This window comes from Zootoca vivipara, chromosome 16 (assembly GCF_963506605.1).
Source record: "Zootoca vivipara chromosome 16, rZooViv1.1, whole genome shotgun sequence".
Taxonomy (NCBI): Eukaryota; Metazoa; Chordata; class Lepidosauria; order Squamata; family Lacertidae; genus Zootoca; species Zootoca vivipara.
The window spans coordinates 32598944-32622260 of NC_083291.1; the positions used below are offsets into that span (position 1 = coordinate 32598944).

At 46.4% G+C, this 23317-nt stretch overlaps 1 protein-coding gene across 1 annotated transcript; it reads right to left on the reverse strand.

The window, feature by feature from the left end:
* Positions 1-1059: 1059 nt before the first annotated feature.
* Positions 1060-21136, reverse strand: EPOR (erythropoietin receptor). The gene is made up of 8 exons (XM_035097099.2): positions 20925-21136; positions 14662-14803; positions 12279-12463; positions 10682-10830; positions 10443-10593; positions 5851-5938; positions 4728-4815; positions 1060-3726 (listed from the first exon to the last, which is right to left on the reverse strand). The coding sequence occupies exons 1-8, from the start codon at positions 21097-21099 to the stop codon at positions 3160-3162; spliced, it is 1545 nt and encodes a 514-aa protein (XP_034952990.1). The 5' UTR covers positions 21100-21136; the 3' UTR covers positions 1060-3159.
* Positions 21137-23317: the final 2181 nt, after the last annotated feature.

Genomic DNA, 23317 nt, shown 5'->3' on the forward strand with positions numbered 1-23317 from the left:
GGCTTAATCTGCCTGTTTGGCCGTGACTCATGAACCAAAGCAGAGCCGCAGGGGACCATTACAATGCGCCCCCCAGAAGCATCTCACGGAACAGGGGAAAGGGCTCCCCTCTCCCAGAAGCAAGGACCTATGCTGGTTCTGTTCTGGAGCTCGTCCAACACCAGCAAGCGGTGGGTTGGTCTCCTGCCACTTTTTGCAAGCTGCGTCCCTGATAACGGTTACAGAGGTGCTTGCTGCCACACTGATAAGCCCTATCACAGCAGCAAGGCCAGGGCTGGGCCTGCTGTGCTGGTGGGCTCCTTTCAGAGGGCGTGAGGGTTGGGCATAACGGTGTTTTTTCCAGTGTTGACAAGCAGCTGCCTCTCTCAAGGCCTAAACTCCTGATTGCTCTCTCTCATCTCCCAACGGGTTTTCCACAAGGGTAAAAATCCTACCTAAGAGGTTTCAGGAATGGGAGAATGGGGAAAATCAGAAGCTCTCCCCCTTCTTCAAAAACTTCCTGTTATTTGGCAAATTATTTATTTAGCTTCAAGGCTTGCAGTTCGCCCCCAAACCCAGTTTTTTTTCCTTGTTGTTGCAATCCTATAGACACACACGAGAGCAAATACTATTGAACCCAGTGGGTGATATCCAACTAGGGCAGGCATCCCCAAACTGCGGCCCTCCAGATGTTTTGGCCTACAACTCCCATGATCCCTCGCTAACAGGACCAGTGGTCAGGGATGATGGGAATTGTAGTACAAAACGTCTGGAGGGCTGAAGTTTGGGGATGCCTGAACTAGGGTATGTGCTAGGTAAAGGTAAAGGGACCCCTGACCATTAGGTCCAGTCATGACCGACACTGGGGTTGCGCGCTCATCTCGTATTATTGGCCGAGGAAGCCGGCGTATAGCTTCCAGGTCATGTGGCCAGCATGACAAAGCCGCTTCTGGCAAACCAGAGCAGCACATGGAAACGCCATTTACCTTCCCGCTGTAGCTGTTCCTATTTATCTACTTGCATTTTGACGTGCTTTCGAACTGCTAGGTGGGCAGGAGCTGGGACCAAGCAACGGGAGCTCACCCCGTCACGGGGATTCGAACCGCCGACCTTCTGATCGGCAAGCCCTAGGCTCAGTGGTTTAACCCACAGCGCCACCTGGGTCACTAGGGCATGTGCTGAGTAGGCCCAATGAAATCAACAAGCTGAGTCTTTTCTGAGTATGACTAACACAGTGGAACTGTAAGTGATTTGTGGGACAACCGGGGATGTTTTCAGAAGGGAAACATCCCTTCTCCTGCCCGCCCTTAAGCCCTTCCAGGCTAGTTGGAGTCTTGTTCAGGAGCACCCCAGTTGCTGTGAGACGCCACACCCCCACACCTGTGTCCTCCTAACTCGGAGGTCTGATTTGGTGCTCGTGAAACGGGAAAAGTAGTTCCGGGCAACATAGGAAAGAAGAGAAAGGAATGGAGAAAGCATCTGGGCGTTCATTAAGATATCTTCTTTCCCACAAGGACAAGGGCGTCAGAATGAGCAAAAACACTGTTTTTATATTATTTTTATTTTTTTTAAAAAACACTTTGGAGTATTTAAGTATATAAAAATATATCCAGTTTCTGTTTTGAAACACAAATTCAAGAGGATAATTACAAAATCTTTGTGGCCATACCTGTGAGAGTTCAGATATTATTATCATCTGATGCTGATCTGTGCCTTCGAAGGATAATTCAGACACAAGGAAACCCGTTACCAGAGTACATAAACAACACAAGATGTCTCTTGAGTGGGAAAATAACAGTAATATTCTAAACAGGGCATGTACAATCCACACACCTTTTTGTGCCCCACATGTGAACCCTATGGCAGTAAACAGCTGGCAGAATTGCCATGCAGCTCTCTTAAGCTTTTGAGTTACTGTGCTTATTCAAGCCAAAATGGAAAGACAGACCCTTTTAACATTTCAATTGGTATTTGGTTTGTCTAGTTTTGATTTTCAGTGTTATTTTTCTATTAAAAAGGGGTGCAGGAACTCATTGGGAACACCTCCCTCGTTCCCTTGTAATGTCAATGGCGCCCACCTGAGAGGTGCCAGAACTAAGTTCCAGTGAGCTCCAGCTGGGGGCGGGGGGAAGCCCTGCCCATTTTACAGGAAGGTAAGCAAAGACCACACAGTGAATTGTAGCAGAAATGAGACTCCTTCATTCCACACACTCCTCCATGTCGTACCTCCTCAACTCCCAAAAGACTTCAGTCCCAACTCTGACATTTGGACATTATTATTATTTTTGCAATAATTGGGCACATAATATAATGGTCAAATATGTCTGGCCGAAAAGCTTGGTAGTTAAAAGGACAGAGCAGGGTCAGAGGGGAAGGAGTTTCATCAGAAGAGTTGCTTCTCATCCCGGTGTGTGGAGTGGGAGAAAGTTGGCTGCCTGGCTAGCAAGCGAGTTGAGTGCCCACAATATTCCACAGCTCGGTCTAAACACCTCAAGCCCCAAGCCTTGCTACTTGCAAACCTGTTGTGCCACACCAGAACTCTAGGTGTGCTTTGGCCAAATCCCCGATCTGCAGCTTTGTAGAACGCGCTTGCCTGGGGGTGAGTACAAATGAGATGAAGAAGATGCCACAGCACATTTAATGCTGCTTCAAAGGGTTGTTGTGGGAGCAACATGTCTCTTTCGTGGGCCTCCTGCCCCTTTGCCCGTTCAAAATAGGATGGCTTTTTTTTTTAAAAAAAGGATCCGGGCGAATTCATGGAGGAGAGGGCTATCAAAGGCTATTAGCCGAGATGGCTATGCGCTACCTCGACAGTTGTTAGGTAGAAATGCTTCTGAACAGCAGTTGCTGGATACCAGGGGGTGGGAGAGCGCTGTGGTGCTCGTGTGCCGCTTGCCGGTTTGCCGTTGAGGCATCCGGTTGGCCACTGGTGAGAACAGGACTAGATGGGCCACTGGCCTGATCCAGCAGAGTTCTTGCGTCCTTCATCACCTCTCCCTGCATTTTGCAAACCTCTCTTCCACCTGCAAGAGTGACTTGGGCCCAACAACTGGAGCTTTGGAGGCCCCACAGCTGTTTCCTCTGGCGTTTTGCTAGAACCAGGAAGGAAGTGGGAGGTGCCAGGCTCCTGGGCTAGCATCTCGCTGCCTCAGTTTTCCTCCTGATCTGCAATTCCCGCTGCTACGAGCACACAATGTAGGTGGGCAGGAACGGCTGTGGCCCTCCTTCACAGAGGTTGGTGTATAAGCTCATCTGGCCAGCGTTGGACTCCACAAGGCTATAGTCAGCCGAGATCCCAGAGTCGGACACCATCTGGTAACTGCTCTTGAGCTGCGGCTCAATGTGGCGAGGTTGCGGGGACAGGCTCTTTGAGCTGGGGTCAAACACAGTGTACTCGAAGCTAGAAGAGGCCTGGCTGTTGTCCGGTGTCCCTACTCCTGCGTCGAGGGCCAGATCTGTGCCGCCGCTGCTGCTGTCGCTGCCCAGCAAGAGCAGGGAACCACCCCCTCCTAGGCAGCACGGCACCAAGTCTTCATCCAGTATCAGGTAATCATCTTGGGAGACTTCTGGGTTGCGAGGGGGTTCCCCCACGCCACGTGCCTTGGGGGGAAGGAGCGGAGGAACGGGAGGGCCATCCACCTTGCGGACTTCACATTCAGACAGGATTTCCACCAAAAACGGCTGCTCCTCCAGATAAGGAGAGTTCTGGCTCCACCACAGGTAGGTGCTCTGATGCCCCAGCCATAGCTGCAAAGAAAGGAGAATATCAGCATCAAGGGATGGGAGGTGGGGAAGGCCCCACCTCGCTCCCTTTAACCCTGCTTTCAGGCACTATATATTTCTCTCTTCTTTACACTCCTTTTATTTACTCATTTCATAAAATTTATGCACAGATTGATTGTAAAAACAAAACTTCAAAGCAGTTAACAAAACATAGGACCCCCCAGGCTTCGCAACAGCATAATACGGGTAGCCGAGGGAATCATAGAATCATAGAGTTGGAAGAGACCACAAGGGCCATCCAGTCCAAGCCCCTGCCAAGCAGGAAACACCATCAAAGCATTCCTGACAGATGGCTGTCAAGCCTCTGCTTAAAGACCTCCAAAGAAGGAGACTCCACCACAATCCTGGGCAGCAAATTCCACTGCCGAACAGCTCTTACTGTCAGGAAGTTCTTCCTAATGTTTAGGTGGAATCTTCTTGTAGTTTGAATCCATTGCTCCGTGTCCGCTTCTCTGGAGCAGCAGAAAACAACCTTTCTCCTTCCTCTATATGACATCCTTTTATATATTTGAACATGGCTATCATATCACCCCTTAACCTTCTCTTCTCCAGGCTAAACATACCCAGCTCCCTAAGCCGTTCCTCATAAGGCATTGTTTCCAGGCCTATGACCATTTTGGTTGCCCTCCTCTGGACACGTTCCATCTTGTCAGTATCCTTCTTGAACTGTGGTGCCCAGAACTGGACACAGTACTCCAGGTGAGGTCTGACCAGAGCAGAAAACAATGGTACTATTACTTCCCTTGATCTGGATGCTATACTCCTATTGATGCAGCCCAGAATTGCATTGGCTTTTTTAGCTGCTGCATCACACTGCTGACTCATGTCAAGTCTGTGGTCTACCAAGACTCCTAGATCCTTTTCACATGTACTGCTCTCAAGCCAGGTGTCTCCCCTCCTGTATTTGTGCAGGAGCAGGGAGGGAGAAGTCATATGCACACAAGGAAGCACAGCCAGTGTAATACCTGGAAGTTCCCCTTGTAAATAGTGAAAAGGTCCTTGAATTCATGCTCTGGGGTGGGGATTGCAGGCCAGATCTTCTTCTTCAAAAACCTGGTGGAAGATAATAGGAGTGAACAGACTTTAGTAAGAATGTGCATAACAATCACAAGTGTTAAAAGTCATCCCCACTCTAACATCACCTTAGTCCAGGGGTAGTCAACCTTTTTATACCTACCGCTCACTAATGCATCTTTCTTTATGGTAAAATTTCCTTACCGCCCACCAGAGCTCGATGGAAGGAGAATTCAGCTTGTGCAGTAGAACCCCTTACCGCCCACCTAGAATCCTGAAACGCTCATTAGTGGGCGATAGGGACCAGGTTGACAATCCCTGCCTTAGTCGGTGCTTTTTTTTCTGGGGGGATGCAGGGGGACGCATACCCCTAAACATTGTGTGAATCTAAGTTTGGCCTCATTGAGGGGCAGTATTTCAATATGAGTAGGAAAATGAGAGTACCCCTGAACATATTTTTTAAGGAAAAAAAGCACTGACCTTAGTAATGAAAACTAAGTAGGGCAAGGATGGGGCACCAGATGTTTCAACTCCCATCAGCCCCAGTTAGTTTGGCCAATGGTCAGTGCTGGTGTTGATTGTGGTTTAGCAACACTGAGGGGCCACAGGTGTCCCACTCCTCAATTTAGGGGATTTCCTGATGGCTCAAACTTCTGCGATTGAAAAGGCTCTTACAATCTCTCCAGACCTGATGGCCAAGTATTCAAAGAGGACACCCACCCGTTGGTGGGTGGGAGGGTTGGAAGATCAACAAACTGGGCATTAGGTAAAGGGGGCCCCTGACCATCAGGTCCAGTCATGTCCGACTCTGGGGTTGCGGCGCTCATCTCACTCTATAGGCCGAGGGAGCCGGCATTTGTCCGCAGACAGCTTCCGGGTCATGTGGCCAGCATGGCAAAGCTGCTTCTGGCGAACCAGAGCAGCGCACGGGAACGCCGTTTATCTATTTATCTAGTACTGTACTTGCATCTAGTACTATTATCTAGTACTATTTATCTAGTACTATCTATTTATCTAGTACTTGCACTTTGATGTGCTTTCGAACTGCTAGGTGGGCAGGAGCCGGGGCATTACCTGCGGTTAAACATCAGGGTGAGGAAAGCCAACAGCAGAACGATCAGCACTAGAACGACAGACAGCGTCAGGATGAGGGGATCCAGTTCTGCAAGTCAGAAGAACAGGTTAGCCTAGCAAGAGGCACTTCATAAAGAAACCCTTTGGTTGGTACCCAAGTCATCTTCACATAACCTTCTGTTACATAGTCACTATGTGGAGAAAGCACATACTTCTGGCAGTGGACATGGTAGGATGAACCAGTGATACGCTCTTGCCTGGATTTAAGCTTATTACCTGGTTCTTTTCAGATGTCCTAGTAGATGGTCAATCATGACTGTTAAATACTTAGAGGACTTACAAGGCCAGAAAACCATGTTGAAATCTCCTGAGTAGGCCAACTGTGGTCATTCCATCACATCACCTAGTGCTCTAACATGTATTCTTCTTGATCACTAAGTCTCCCACCATTCTATGACTACCCCTCCATTCCTGGCCCAGATAATGAAGATTAGAAAATATTATCTGGAGAGGTAGCTCAGTGAGAATTGTCAAAGCACTACGAGCTGCACCTGCCTTCAGCAACCACCTGTGAGCAAGGTAAGCTATTGCTCTAACTGGGAGTTGGAAGGGCAGAAACCACAGCAATTGAAGGAGGCTTCTACCCCACCCCACCCCATAACAATGTGGCAATGGTGTCAAGTTGGTGCTTGGTGATGGCATTTGAAGACAGCAAAGGAGAGGCTGCAGATGTAGCTTGTGGAAGACATTGGGCCTGAAGGTGGAGAAAAATGAGCTCTTTCAACATTAGGTGTTCGACAGTTCAACATCAAGAGCTGCTCGACAGTGGAATTTGCTGCCAAGGAGTGTGGTGGAGTCTCCTTCTTTGGAGGTCTTTAAGCGGAGGCTTGACAGCCATCTGTCAGGAATGCTTTGATGGTGTTTCCTGCTTGGCAGGGGATTGGACTGGATGGCCCTTGTGGTCTCTTCCAACTCTATGATTCTAGGTCCCTGTGGTATGATGGAACCACTCAGCCACCTTCCTGATTGATGTCAGGGTCACTGTAGCTGAATGAGCTGGGGCAAGGCAGGGTGACAATAGAGTTTGCATGGGCACAGCAGCAAACCACACAGCCCTGACCTCATCACAACCATGTCCTGCCTGTCCAGGTAAGTTGCAGTGGCACCGGTTTGGGGAGGGCGGATCCACCCCCACCATTCAGGGTTGCTACTGATTAAAGCAAACAAATGAAAAAAGTAAAGAGACTGCTTAAAGAAAATAGAACAAGGTGGATGGAAGAGGAAGCTAGTGGGCAACCCTCCAGATGTAGGTAGATTGCAGCTTCATCAGTCCTGGCCAGCGTGGTCAATGGACAGAGATGACCAACTGGAGGGCCACAGGTTGCCTAGTCCTGGACTAGAAATAGGTGCATCAACAACAATGGAACTTAGTATTGTCAAATTGCTGAAGTTCTACTTTTCTAATGAAATAATACAGGACCTTTTAATGAACTAAATCCTGTGGAGCTGTTAACTAAGAAAGCCCATTATCTTTTGGACTGAACAATAAACAAACTTGTCAAGAACATAAAGGTAAAGGTAAAGGGACCCCTGACCATTAGGTCCAGTCGTGACCGACTCTGGGGTTGCGCGCTCATCTCACATTATTGGCCGAGGGAGCCAGCGTATAGCTTCCAGGTCATGTGGCCAGCATGACAAAGCCGCTTCTGGCAGACCAGAGCAGCACATGGAAACGCCATTTACCTTCCCACTGTAGCGGTCCCTATTTATCTACTTGCATTTTGACGTGCTTTCGAACTGCTAGGTTGGCAGGAGCTGGGACCGAGCAACGGGAGCTCACCCCGTCACAGGGATTCGAACCGCCGACCTTCTGATCAGCAAGCCCTAGGCTCAGTGGTTTAACCACAGCACCACCTGGAAACATACTAATTATGCATGGTAGATAATTATCATAGAGTCCTACAACTGGAAGGCACCTTGAGTGTTATCTAGTCCTACCCCCTGCAATGTAGGACTCCCCCCCCAAAAAAATGGGGCTTGAACCCACAAACCTGAGATTCAGAGTCTTATGCTCTACTGAGCTATCCCAGGTATGTTTGGTAGTTATATTTCTCTCACTGGCAAGTACTAAATTACCAAACTATCTGTGGCTGAGCTTATAGTGAAATAGTACTGCACTTCCTGGGTAGTATCTACTTTTGTATTTCTAACTGAATTATTTTTCACTGGAGTACATATTGTACAAAAGCAGCTATTAGGTAAAACTCTAATAGCTGCTTTCCTGCTGAATGTAACAACTGGTGGTGGGTAAATTATAATTTCTGCTTCTTGTTTAAGGTGCAATGTTGAATGCCCAAAGTAAAATGCAATACAGTGGTGCCTCGCTAGACGAATTTAATTCGTTCCACGGGTCTTTTCTTATAACGAAAAATTCGTCTAGCGAATCCCATAGGAATGCATTGAATTTTTTTTGAATTTTTTTTTTGCCCATAGGAACACATTAATTGAATCTCAATGCATTCCTATGGGAAACCGCGATTCGCTAGACGAATTTTTCATAAAACGAATTCGTCCAGCGAGGCAACCTCCGCTCGAAAAATCCTTTCGTTAAGCAGAAATTTCGTTAAGCAGGGCATTTGTTAAGCGAGGCACCACTGCATTGGTTGTGAAGCAAAAAGTGAAATATTAGCATCTGGATAGAGGGTCATACTTTTGGATGTTTTTTGTTGTTAAACGTGAAAAATGTGTTTTGAGAATGGATGATATTAAAAAGATAAAGCACTGAGTCAATTTTGTATATCAAAAGTGGGAAACAGAGACTCCAAAAGGCAAACGGGAGGAAATGCAGCAATAAATGGCAATAGACAGGAAGAAAAATCTGTTTTGAGGGAAGAATGGGAAACATGAGAGATTGCAAAAAGGAGAACAAATAACAGATGAGAATTGGAATAGGAGATTAACAGGATCTATATCCAACTGATATTTGAAGGATAATGAATGGAAAAATATAAACACAATTATTCATGTAAAGAAAGTAAAATCACAGCCTTTATTAATGGTTTTGATGCAGAAAAAGCTTTTGATAACATAATGGTCTTTTCTTTTTTAAAAAACATTAAAAGCTTATTTAGAGAAAAATTCTTTACTTTGATTAACATGATTAATAACAGCCCAACTGCATGGATAGAGGTTGATGACCAAATATCAAATTCATTCTGAGTACTGGAACTAGACACAGAGGTCCTCTCATTTTCATTATTTGTTCTCCGTTTGGAACCTTTAATAAGCATAATAGATGTAGAAAACAAAGGATCTGCACACAGAAAAATAGCTGATATGTAACTGTCTTCACAGCAATGCCTAAACAATAATAGAGATTGTAAATTCTATCTGTAGCTGGAGAAGATTCTTTTTTCAATATTGTCTTCTTGTTTGCCTTAAAATTAACAAGGACAAAACAGAAATTATCAATATATATTTACTTATACAAAATGATATTTTAAAAAGAACAAAATTAGTTAACTATAAGTAAGTAAGAGATCTGTGTGATATTTGTATAATATTAAGAAAAGTGAAAGCATTTCTATGAAGATAATTTTGGGAAGATCATATAAGAAAAGAAGTTCCAAAGCAGAACAATGGAAAAAAATAATTATTTGATCACATGGCTAAAATCATAATCTTGCCCCAATTAAATGTCATTTTTCAGGCTTTGTCAAGATGAGTAAATGAATCTTAATTTAAAATGTGGCTAAGCCTAGTTGCTCAATTTATATGGAACAGGAAGCAGCCAAGAATTAATTAAAGAGATTGTATTGCTGGACAAGAAAAAAGGGTGGCTTATCATTTCCAATTCATAAAGTTTACTATTTTGCCAATGCCTTTAAATGACTAACAGAATGGATACACAATCTAGAGATGACTGGGGTTAAAACTGAACCATCCCTAAGACAATTTAATCTACAAGTTGTATTAATGAAATATTGGAAACCAGTTTAAACAAGGATAACATCACAGCAAATTTATGAAGCATATGGGGTAAATATAAGTACAAGCAGAGTCCAGCAAAATCACAAGCAGCACCAATAGTTTATGATCATAGAATCATAGAGTTGGAAGAGACCACAAGGGCCATCCAGTCCAACACACCAGCAATCTCCTGTCTTCCATCAGTAGCACCAGTTTATGCACCATCTGGGCAGAAAATAGCTCTCTGGAAGAAGCCAAGGTTGGGAATTGAAAAGTGGCAGGAGAATTCTCCCATCTTTTTGCTGAGGTCCTATTATTCTCTTCAAATGGATGTGCTGGACAGATATAAAGTGAATTGTGCTCTGTTTTGGATTCCTTAGGCTTGGGATTTTGGTTACAGTGTTATTAAGGCTTTCATTCTTGTTGATTGGGGGGGGGGGCGTTCTCAGAAGGTGCCTACTATTATTGTTTTTAAATGCTGCTTTGGTTTTTGGTTTCATTTTTCCTTAAAAGCAGCTTCTCAGCTTCCCGTGGTTTTGAGCATTGCTCCATGCTAATAAAGTGGCCATTTTCAACCGGCCCTGCGCCATAGCTGCGGCCAAAATTACCCGAAGAGCACTTACCGCTGGGTATCGTCGCCGATGCCGTCTGCGACCATCCACTCCAGAAGCCATCAAAGCTGACTCCATTGGGCTTGGCCCGCACAGCCAACGTGTAGCGGGTTCCTCCTTTGAGATTCCGGAGGTAATATGTCTGCCCATTAGAAATCTCCACCTGGAAGGAGAAGGGGGGAAAGCAGAGGTCAGAGGGAGGGAAGGAGGGAGTTTCGAAAGCCAGGTAACAAAGGACAAAAGCGACTTACCCGCTGGACTATGCTACCCTTATGGAAGATGGCCATCTCGTAGCGGATGCTATTGTCCATGTACTGAATAGGGGGCTGCCAGCTCACATTCAGGTGTCCCGGAGGCTCCAACAGCTGCACTGCCAGGTTAGAGGGGGGATCCAGGAAAACTGGAAGAGGAAAGGAACAGGATGTGAGAACAGCTCAGTGGCAACAGAATAGAGGTCTCCTTCTTTCTTTGTTTTTACACAACAGGCAATGCATGAATTGCTCCCTCTTTCCTATCTAGTGCAAACGCACATTATCTTGCCTCCTCCAGTTGACTGCACTGCTAGCCTCTGTTCCTCCCCACCCACCCCCCAAAAAACCCAAGTACAGTAGTTTATGGTCACAAAGAGTGCAGCTGATCTACTGGCTGGGCACTACATTGGGAGTAAGCTTAAAGGTAAAGGGAACCCTGACCATTAGGTCCAGTCGTGGACGACTCTGGGGTTCCAGCGCTCATCTCGCTTTACTGGCCGAGGGAGCCGGCATACAGCTTCCGGGTCATGTGGCCAGCATGACTAAGCCGCTTCTGGCGAACCAGAGCAGCGCACAGAAATGCCGTTTACCTTCCTGCCGGAGTGGTACCTATTTATCTACTTGCACTTTGACGTGCTTTCGAACTGCTAGGTTGGCAGGAGCTGGGACCGAGCCACGGGAGCTCACCCCGTCGCGCGGGGATTCGAACCGCCGACCTTCTGATCGGCAAGCCCCAGGCTCTGTGGTTTAACCCACAGTGCCACCTGCCATTCTGCAAATTGTTATAAGAATTTTAAGGTCATATATATATATATAATAATTGTTCATAAAACATGTACATGAATGTACAGAAACATGTCTGAAGCAGCACAGGAAGACAGGCCTGACTGACACCATTTTGACTCTCTCTCTCTGACTCTCTCTCTCTGACCAGGTGTTCCTCTGCAAGGAAGAAGGGGGGTGGGGGGAACCTTCTCATTGTCTCAGGAATTAAAGTGATAATCCCTGGCATCCTGATACCTGGGTGCCAGACAAAAGGGTGTGATTAACTTGGCTGGGAAACACAGAAATGTAAATATCTCTCTTTTGTTGATTAGGTTTTGGGGGCAGGGGGCAGGGTCCAGGATGCTCAGATTACTGCCACCAGACCTCCCCTTTCATGATGTACCTATGATGAATCTAGGGAGGGGGGTCTTGGGCTACACCCCTTCTGTGACATATGGATGATGCTTCTGGGGGGGGGGGTGAGGGGAAGGACCCTGTTGCAACAGTGAAAATAAAGGCTTTGCTTCTCAAACTTCTCTGGTTGGCCTCTGTTATATTCTCCAACCGATGGAGAACCCAATAAGGGAATAAAGGCAGATTTGTGCCTATATCAAAATAATGCCACGGTTACAGGTTTGATCCCCGCAAGGGACCGCTGCATATTCCTGCATTGCAGGCGGTTGAACTAGACAGTCCAACTATATGATTCTATGATCCTGAACTACATTCTTCTCGCTCCCAGGTTCCCCCACCCCACCCCATTCTAGGAAGACTTGGAGGCGGATGCAGGTCATTTCTTGCAAGGCCCACCCACCTCGTATTGAGGACTTACGTAGTTTTTCCACAAAGATCGTTCTGTTGTACAGAGTGCTCTTGGGGGAGCGTCCATCAAAGACCTTGATCTCAAGAGGGGAAAAGGCTGAAACGTCTTGCCTCGGAAAGAAGCAAGTGTATCGTGTTGTATTCCGGGGTGTGTAATCCACAGTCAAGTTACACCATTTCAAAGAGTCATCGTCCCTGAATGAAAGCAGGCGGGAAATACTGTATTATTATTTAAAGTTTGAGAAGCAGCTTCTATTGCAAGCATTGTGCCTAGTAGGGTTGAAGGAAGAAGATGGGGATTTAGGGGGGGGGAAGGCTCTTGAGGTCAAGGCCAACGTCCCTTAGGGCAGTTTTGACCTGGGCAACTTCTTTTGGTAAAGCTCATTGTCAACGCTAGTCAGCGTAGAACTAAATTTTACATACTGAACTGTAGTGCAAGTCAGCTCTCAGGCATGTGAGTTCCTGTTCTACATTTGAAGAAGCAGCCTTCTGTGGAACTGGCTTTCTTCCCCATAAAAAGCACTTGCATTAAAGTTGTTTTTGTTCATACATCCTTTGAATGGTCTCCTCGTCGTGTTACCTTTGAGGCATACAATTTCTTCGTGAATTAGAGAGAGACGGTGCAGCTTTCGCAAATCATGTGAATGTCAACCTTCCTCGTCTCAGCAGCTCCTATTTCTGTGCCCAATCTCTCTCCTTCTCCGCCTCAGCCTTCTCTTTCTACTTCCCATGTTTCCGAAGGAGCCCACTCAAGAACATTTCACGCAGAATAGCTACATGCACAGAGCCATCTTAGGCATCTTTATCCTAGAATCGTAGAATTGAGAGGCTGGAAGGGACCCCGAGGGTCTTCTAGTCCAACCCCCTGAAATGCAGGAATCTCAACTGAAGCACCTGTGACAGGTGGCCCTCCAACCTCTGCTTAAAAACCTCCAAGGAAGGAGAGTCCACCACCTTCCAGGAGAGTTCATTCCACTGTCAAACAGCACTTACTGTCAGAATCCTTTAGTACAGGGGTGGCCAACTCCCAAGAGACTGTGATCTACTCACAGTGTTATAAAATGGCAGTGATCTACCCCCTTTTTGGGGTTTGGTCAAAGTTGTTGAGTTTTTTCAGGGAGGAGGTAAAATGCTGAGCTTTTTTTAGGGGAGCCACAGTTGTTCAGTTTCTTTGGGGGGAAGCCAATGATCTACCAGTGATCTATCGCAGACGTCCAGTGATCTACCGGTAGATCATGATCTACCTGTTGGACATGCCTGCTTTAGTACATTTCAAGATCTATTGTTTTATGCAACATAAAAATCAGTTTTCTAACCTCTGGGAGTTTGAGGAATGTGAGGGTAAAATACAAGCTCCTGGGACTTTTGGGACACAGAAACCTATTTGACTAATACTACAGGTAGGACCCTCATTCTGACCTGACTCTTTCCTATTTTGGCACTTCTGTATATATTTCACACAGACACGATCTACTAACACCACTTGGATGATGCCTCTCCCAGGAGTCCTTCAAAACAGAACAGAGATGTGGGAGGGAAGAATTTGGTAGTAACGCGTCCTAGATTTAGCAAAGGCCAGCGATATTGCAAAAATAAAACCTGGATTATGTGCAGATGCATCAAAATACAAAGAAGCATTCAAAAATAATTGGAAGCTATGTATTGAGTTTTGGAATAGTAAAAATAATGAAAAACCAGACCAGGTTTTCAGCTTGTCGATAGAAGTATAGCTTCCCTTGGCATCTTGTTAGCACCGAAATTGTAATACTAGCTTCTCCTTTTTATAGTTTTCATAATAATTAATAAGGATAAATTTTAATAAGATAAAATTCATTAAGCCTGAATGTCCCTGAAATATATTGTATAGTTAATTCTGCATACTCTCATATGTTGGAACTATTTGTTACTAATTATTATGTGGGACTGGAATGGCAGTCCTCATGGAGGGAATATGATGGAAGGTGGAAGGAACTCTCCTTCCTTGTAGGTTTTTAAGCTGAGTTTGGATGGCTGTCTGCCATGGATGCTTTAGTTGAGATTCCTGCATTGCAGGGGCAAAATAAAAAAAATTCCTTCAGTAGCACCTTAAAGACCAACTAAGTTTATATTTTGGTATGAGCTTTCGTGTGCATGCACACTTCTTCAGATACCCCATTGCAGGGGGTTGTACTAGATGACACTCAGGGTCCCTTCCAACTCTACAATTCTATTATTCTATATATGCTGCTGCCTTGAGTGCCTAAGAGGTAAGGCACTATATAAACATAAAAACAATGCAGAAAGCCTTGGGTGAAACCCCCATAACATCCTCAGGCTCTTAGAGGATCTGTAGAGTAGATCAGGCTGAGCCTCTGAGACTGGCTGGCTCTGGTACGGCTTACACACACACTTACTCATATTTGTATCCAAAGCTGTACATGCTCTGGTTGTTTTGCTCCATCGGGGGTACAAATGTCTCCCAGAAGCAGGCCAGATCTTCCAGCTGCTGGGTGAAACACTTGAGGTCCGAACGGTCCTCCGTCAACAGATACGCAGCTAGGTGCAAAGCAGACAGACAGGCATAACATTACCAAATACCCTCCAACATTTCTCCGAAGAAAATAGGGATGTCCTATTCGACGCAGGTGGCGCTGTGGGTTAAACCACAGAGCCTAGGGCTTGCTGATCAGAAGGTCGGCGCCGCGGTTCGAATCCCTGCGACGGGGTGAGCTCCTGTTGCTCGGTCCCAGCTCCTGCCCACCTAGCAGTTCAAAAGCACATCAAAGTGCAAGTAGATAAATAGGTCCCGCTACAGCGGGAAGGTAAACGACGTTTCCGTGTGCTGCTCTGGTTTGCCAGAAGTGGCTTTGTCATGCTGGCCACATGACCTAGAAGCTGTACGCCGGCTCCCTCAGCCAGTAAAGCGAGCTGAGCGTGCAACCCCAGAGTTGGTCACGACTGGACCTAATGGTCAGGGGTCCCTTAACCGTTATTCAACAACAACAACAATGTCCCATCCATCTGACTGGGTTGCCCCAGCTACTCTGGACGTCTTCCAAATATATAAAAACATAATAAAACATTAAACATTTTTTTAAAAAACGAAAACCTTCCCTATACAGGGCCACCTTCAGATGCCTTCTAAAGAGTGTATAGTTCCTTATCTCCTTGGGCCAGGGGGTCGCATAACGCCATAACCTCTAAGATTTCTTTGATGGAAACAGGGACATCCTAAGGAAGAGCAGGACATTCCAGGATCAAATCAGAAACCGGGATGGCTTCTGTAAATCCGGGACTGTCCCTGGAAAATGGGGGCACTCGGAGGGTCTGTTACCCATAGGAATGGAAAGGCAGGCGCTCCCTGCCCCCTCCCCCCCAACACCATCACCCGTCTCATCCTTGCCCAGGGAAGCTGTGCATTCAAAACCAAAAAATTAGGGTCAAGCTGAAATTTCTGGGGTGAATTCTCTAGTGCTTTTCTCCAGCTGGGAGAATTTCAGTAGTCCCCCATTGAAGCAGCCTTCCAAGTTTCATTTGCCTGAGCCTCTGGTCTCAGGGGGTGGACTGGGTGCCCTGGGGAGGGTGTCAGAATGAGTGCACCCTCTGCCCATGCCCCTGCTGTCCGAGACCCCGCCAAGCCACCAGATTGAGTGCAACACACACACACTCTTGCCATTTCACCACCTGCAGCTGGCCTTTGCCAGGTGACGTGAAACTTGGCTGTGGAGCTCCTCTGGTGGGTCGCCCCGGCTGCTGACAGACTCAAGTCAAGCCATGTGGAGAGTGGTCTTATTGAGGCTTCCTTTGTGTCTCACTTGGCAGGGCGATCCTGTGCTACAAAAAAAAACCCTAAATGGCCTCAGTCCAGTATACCTGAAGGAGCGTCTCCACCTCCATCCTTCTGCCCGGACACTGAGGTCCAGCGCCGAGGGCCTTCTGGCGAATCCTACGTTGTGAGAAGCCAAGTTGCAGGGAACCAGGCAGAGGGCCTTCTCGGTGGTGGCGCCCGCCCTGTGGAACGCCCTCCCATCAGATGTCAAAGAAAAAAACAGCTACCGGATTTTTAGAAGACATCTGAAGGCAGCCCTGTTTAGGGAGGCTTTTAATGTTTAATAGATCACTGTGATTTATTTTTCTGTTGGAAGCCGCCCAGAGTGGCTGGGGAGACCCAGCCAGATGGGCGGGGTATAAATAATAAATATTATTATTATTATTATTATTATTATTATTATTATTATTACAGCCTTTCTCAACCTTGGGTCCTGAGGTGTTGCCGGACTACAACTCCCATCATCCCTGGCCATTGGCCATGCTAGCTGGGGTTGATGGGAAATGGGAGCCCAGCAACACCTGGAGGGCCACGGGTTGCCCATCCCTGACCTAGGACTAGAACCTTGTTTGCTTTTAAAATTGAAATTCTGTAGGCTCCCTTGTGACCATTGATTTCGTTTTGTTTGTTTCTTCCATTTTGTGGGTCACCTCCCCATAAAGCTTCTTAAAACAGCTTTAAAATGTAAAAGCAACTTAATACATTTTGTGAGAGTGGAATTTAATCCATATCTGATATCTAACTACTGGGGGGGGGGAGTTTTCTATGCAATATTCCTGGGTATATTATTCCAAACAAAATTATTCCAACAAAACAACAAATTAGTGTACAGTTCCTTTATCAGTGTGGAGTTTTGTGTTTTGGTTTTTTTTACTACGGGTTGTCATTCTGTTTTTAAATTTCACATATGAAACATAGATTTGGGCTATTAAAAAATTATTAATGAAAAAATTGAAATCTGAGGAGGTTCTCAGACCCAAATGAGGCATGAAGAACATGTTGGCCTGCAACCTTCCTCTGTCTCCTTCCTGTGATTCTGCAAAATTTTGCTCATGGAGTTGAATGACAAGTTGCTGTTCTGCTCCGAGTTCCTCCCACCCCTCAGAAGTTGCAGCCAATGAAGGGCAAGGAGTGCAGGGGGATCTTTGTCGTACAATATTATCCTATCATCTTTAGCTAAACGTCACCTGGGGCTCACAGAAATGAGGTTCCGTTTAGTGACAGCCACATGCTGCTCATAATGGGACATTTGATCCTTAAGAAGCTGGATTCTGTTCCCAGCAACCTTCTGCATTTTCAGCACAGAAACCCCATTTTTTAAATTCCTTTCTTAATCTTGCACAGCCGTTTCATGCTGTCTTTTTTGCATGCCACATTCCATGCGCTTTTTGCAAATGAATGAAATTGCTACAGCAATAAAGCAGCAGCAGCACTCTGCGCACGCTCAAAGATATTCTTGTCTTTATTCTTCTTGCTTTAAATGCCTTCGGATAGGGTTCTGGTAATGAAAGCAACTTCATTACTGCCATAGACTCCAGATTTTGTCGGATTGTTGTTGTTGTTCTTTTAAGGGGAACAGTACAAACTGTCATATGCAAAGTCACATGATCGGCAGCTATGTATTTTATGACCCAGTTCTCTTCCTTACGTTACGCACACAAACACAGAAGTCTTACAGCAGCCACCTCCATCTGGCATCTGTTTCCCCGAGATAAGAGCTGGCTGTGCACCCTCAGTCCCAGTAGAGTCTAGGCCGCGGGAGAAAGTACAGGAAAGAGGAGGGGGCACCCATTTGTTTCTCCCACCACCCACCCACTTTTTATATGGGTCTGCCAGGAATCCTTAGCCTCACCCATTGGGGTCAGACCAATGGTTTCTAGTTAGCCACCTGGAGACAAGGGCTGGCCTGGCCGTAATGGGGTGTGTGTGATTCAATATGAGCAACGGAAGCAGAGTTAATCCAATTCCTTATTTCTCCTATTCCTCCATCCCCCGTTTTCCACACTACAGAAACAGCATCCCTTGGGAAACTGTCAACAACAGAGAACAGCAGTTGTGAAGTTGTTGGCGAAGTTTGCATTGCTTTTGTTATCGAAATGGAGACTGCAGGAATAGGGGGACAAAAGCAAATGAAATCTGCTTCTGCTACAAGATGTGGGATGGCTGCTTGCTTATCCCAAGCATGTAGAGATGGATGTGTCCCTGAATGTGCAAAATGCACAAAGCTGCAAAAACAGAATAGGTTTGGCCCAGATCAAAAGAAACCATATTAGCTGAAGAGAAGGAGAGGACAAGCTATAGCTGCCTGGGAGGTTTTAGATTAGGCATCGGGAAGAACTTCTTAAATCAGTAGAGAATCTGCCTCTGGACCTTGTGGGGAGGGGTGTTGTTGTTTTGCCTTACAGCAATACAGCAATTCATAGGAGACACCACAAGGGTCATCTAGTCCAACCCCCTGCAATGCAGGAATCTTTTGCCCAGTGTGGGGCTCGAACCCATGGCCCTGAGATTAAGAGTCTCGCGCTCTACGGACTGAGCTATCTGGGTAGGGCTTTGATGTAAAAGCCCAGGCAAGCAGATGCCCTTTGCACGCATACACTTCCCTTTTTGAAAAGTTGCATTCAAAAACGGAGGCAAATAGGTAAAATTCCTCTTGTTGGATTTGGGCATATGATTGGAAACTGTCTTAAATGGAAGGACTGCCCCCTGCCCCCCCCCAGTACATGATTCTTCTGCACTTGACAATTTGCTGAACAGGGGTCTAGGGTAGAATAAAAGCTTCCATAATTTGACACAAGTCAAATAAGAACCTTACAAAAACTCATTTTTATATGATGAGTTCTCACCAGATGCTGCAGTCATAAAATAATGAGCAAGCGTTAAATTGACCTTAAGTAAACTGAATGAACTATATCGGGCTCCCCTAGGCAAACAAGCCACGCACAGGCAGACTTGTTAGATCACGTGTGTTTTATAGTCTATAGAGCAGCCATTATGTTATGTTTGGAAGTATGTAAATCTTGTCATGTTGTAAGCCGCCTCGAGCATTGTTTTAACTATGGGAAGGCAGCATACAAATAAAATGATGGTGATGATGATGTTGATTGATTACCCAGTATCTTGATATTTAGGCAAGTAATATTTAAACTAAGTAGGAACACACACATTATGGATGTGGAATCCTACCACAAGACTCTCTGGCAAGGGGGGGGGGTTGGGTCAAAGTATGCTCACATATTACAATCTTCCCAATGGAAGCAAATCTGCATTTCACATTTTATTTTTCTACTTTTCCCATTTGGGTAGGTAGGTATGCAACTTTCCAAGAGAGCATCTGCCCCCATCATAAATCCCACACCTCTAACTACTGTACTGGGCTTACAAATCTACAGTAATGACTACATGGGTGAAGTCAGGAAACAACAACATATTTATTTCCTCACTCTATAAGCTTTAACTACAGGTCTCCAGCTGTCTGAGGGGAACAGGGGTGTCAAAATTGCCACATTGGAAATTGTGCACTCTGAAAATTTGCATCTGCTTCGTTAATAACACCCTCAGGTCTACTTGCGAGGGATGTGTGGGCAGGACTGCACAAAAGGTCGTCCACAGACATATTCTTTCCCACAGGAAAACAAACATACTGCACAGTATATAAAGATCTGAATGCCTTCAGCTTTAGAACCTCAAACTTTGGGAATGCCTTATTGGTGTCGTGTCAATTTCATTGGCCTCTGAATCGGCCACCTCCAACCTTCAACAGAAATAGATCCAATAATTCTCTCTCTCTCACACACACACACACACACTTTGCCTTAACCTAGTTACAGTGTTGGTCTGATGTAGTCAAAACAAAATAAAAAAATCCTTCCAGTAGCACCTTAAGAGGCCAACTAAGTTTGTCATAGGTATGAGCTTTTGTGTGCATGCACACGAAATCTAAGGAAGTGTGCATGCACACGAAAGCTCATACCTATGACAAACTTAGTTGGTCTCTAAGGTGCTACTGGAAGGATTTTTTCATTTTGTTTTGCCTCAACCTGTTCCCCTTCCAGGTTACCCCAACACTTATGTCCACAGTTAAGGGAGGGATCCTTCCCCCCCTGTTTTTTTTAAAGCTGTGAGACTTCAAATTTACAAGAAGAATCCACCGGGCCTTACAATAACCTGCTCCACTAAACCCCTCAGTTCTCCTTTTTTTCTTTAAAGGAGCAATATCTGCCAATTTCTGCTTTCAACGCGGCTGATAACAGTGTTTCATCGTACTTAAAGCGCAGGAAGAGAGAGAGAGAAAGTTTACAGTGGTACCTCGGGTTAAGAACTTAATTCGTTCTGGAGGTCCGTTCTTAACCTGAAACTGTTCTTAACCTGAGGTACCTCCTGCTGCCGCTGCTGCGCCACCACCGCCGCGCGATTTCTGTTCTCATCCTGAAGCAAAGTCCTTAACCCGAGGTACTATGTCTGGGTTAGCGGAGTCTGTAACCTGAAGCGTCTGTAAACCGAGGTACCACTGTACATGAAAACCGCAAGGAGCAGATGAAGTCCACAAACTAGGCAAGATCAGATCAGATCAATCTTGCGGAGGTTGCCTCATATTTTATTATTATCGCGCCACCGCCATATGCTGCGATCCAGAGTACTGGAAAGAGACTTCGCATCTGACCAATTGCATGTTGGGCAGGCACAGTACATTAAGAGGCAATTTCTTAGCTTCTCTTTGAGCTCTCTTCGTTCCTTGACCCCCAGCTCCCCACCTTGGCAATTGCTCTCTTACCCCCTTCGACCCCCACCCGCACCCCCCCACTTTGACAGGGCCCAGATGGCCAGCCCTATCTTCAAGCACGGTACCTTTGCTGTCGAAGCTGGCACCCAGGTTTTCAAGCCCCTTGTGAGATGAGCCAGAGGCCCAAAGAACCAGGACCCAGAGGGCAGCGGCGTGTCTCCAGCCTCGCTCCATGCTTGCAGGGGTGAAGGAGAGTCTCCCCGCCAAAAGGGTCCTTCCACCTGCTCTGCGAATCTGCATCTGGTTGTCAGAGCTGCTGCTTACCCCTTGCCTTGCTCCCGGCTGGAGGCTGCAGATAAAGGGCGGGCTCTACTGTGTGGCGGCAACAGCAGCAGCAGCAGCAGCAGCAGCAGCAGCAGCAGCAGCAAAAGCAGCAACTCTGAGCAGAGGCTGGGAAGTCAGGGATCAGCCTCCCTGGATATTTCTCCTGAAATCCTCCTTCTGAGGATGCCCTGCCAGAATAAGGGTTTATGTCTACGGCCATTACACAGAGGGGAACTGAAATTCAAGGCCCATGTGTTATATGCTCCTTCTGGCAACTTACCTGTCCTCAGGCTAAGCCCTGGAATACAGCCATACCTCAGTTTAAGTACGCTTCGGTTTGAGTACTTTCAGTTTAAGTACTCTGCGGACCGTCTGGAACGGATTAATCCACTTTCCATTACTTTCAGTGGGAAAGTTCGCTTCAGGTTTAGTACGCTTCAGGTTAAGTACAGACTTCCGGAACCAATTGTGTACTTAAACCAAGGTACCACTGTACAGTATTTGATGTGGCGCTGTGGTTAAACCACTGAGCCTAGGGCTTGCTGATCAGAAGGTCGGCGGTTCGAATCCCTGTGACGGGGTGAGCTCCCGTTGCTTGGTCCCAGCTCCTGCCAACCTAGCAGTTCGAAAGCACGTCAAAATGCAAGTAGATAAATAGGAACCGCTACAGCGGGAAGGTAAACGGTGTTTCCATGTGCTGCTCTGGTTTGCCAGAAGCGGCTTTGTCATGCTGGCCACATGACCCGGAAGCTATACGCCGGCTCCCTCGGCCAATAATGCGAGATGAGCGCGCAACCCCAGAGTCGGTCACGACTGGACCTAATGGTCAGGGGTACCTTTACCTTTAACATGCGTAAGTGCCTCTAATCATGTGCAAAGGGCGCACCCTTGTCGCTATTAAGTGTGCATTGCAGGCCTGCCAGAACAGAAGGGTGACTTCCAGGTAGGCAGCCTCTGTGGGACATTACAGTACTTACATGGAGAATTGGATGGAAAGAAGTCACGGCCAGCTCAAGGCATTTTGTTGCCTGCGGTGGAGGGCAAGATGGCCTCTTTGGTCTACGTATAGGGCAGCTGAATCCTTCAGTGCCCTCCACTGTGCCTGAGGGCAGCAGGAAAGTGCACCCACCTCTTCCAACACTCTGTGCCAGTCCCCCAGCATCTGCCGCCTGAGGTAGGCTAAGGGTAGGCTAAGGGTAGGGCCGGCCCTGGAAGAGGGAGGGAGGGAAAAGCTGTTTTCCAATGAACTGTGGGTAGGGTGCCCAGGTTGAGAGAAGAAAAACGACAGGGCTGGTGCATTTGCTTTGCTTTGGGTAGCGCAATTGGAAGGCCTGTGTTCGGATGGCTGTACGACAGCCATTTCTTCATCTCCTTCCTTAAGGTGTAGACATGAGAAGTATGGAGAAATGGCTGCCATACAGCCATCCATTTTTTCTGTTAATAGCAGTTCATTTGACCCTACCATTGGGCAGGAAGGAGTCCCTGGGTTTTTATTTAAATGCTACGTTCCATAAAATGATGGTCTTATTTCTGAAAAAAATGACTTATAAGTGAAGGGTCTCTTGGGGTGCAGCTAAACCTATGGATTTTGTCTCCATTTGTTAAATACAGTGGTACCTCGAGTTAAGAACTTAATTAGTTCTGGAGGTCCGTTCTTAACCTGAAACTGTTCTTCACCTGAGGTACCACTTTAGCTAATGGGGCCTCCCACCGCCACCGAGCGATTTCTGTTCTCATCCTGAAGCAAAGTTCTAAACCCGAGGTACTATTTCTGGATTAGCGGAGTCTGTAACCTGAAGCGTCTGTAACCTGAAGCGTCTGTAACCCGAGGTACCACTGTATAGGATAGCCCAATCATGGGGGGTGGCAATTGTTCATAATATTCATTTTGTGCACGCTTCTGTTAATCAGGTTGGTTTTGTTGTAACATGGACGTTATGTGTAGTCACTTGCGAGGGTCTTGTGGTTTTTTTTAAGCCATTCTCCTTGGTTTCCAAAGAAAAACACAGGGATGTGGGTCATTTGAGAAGTGAAAGTTCAGCAACCAGAGGTGAAGGGGCTCTGCTGGAATCATAGAGCTGGAAGGGACCATCTAGTCCAACCACCTGCAATGAAGGAATCTTTTGTCCAAAAATGCCTGGGATGGGGGGATGGGGAGCAGAGAGGGGGCTCCCTGCTCATACAGCTACTCTGC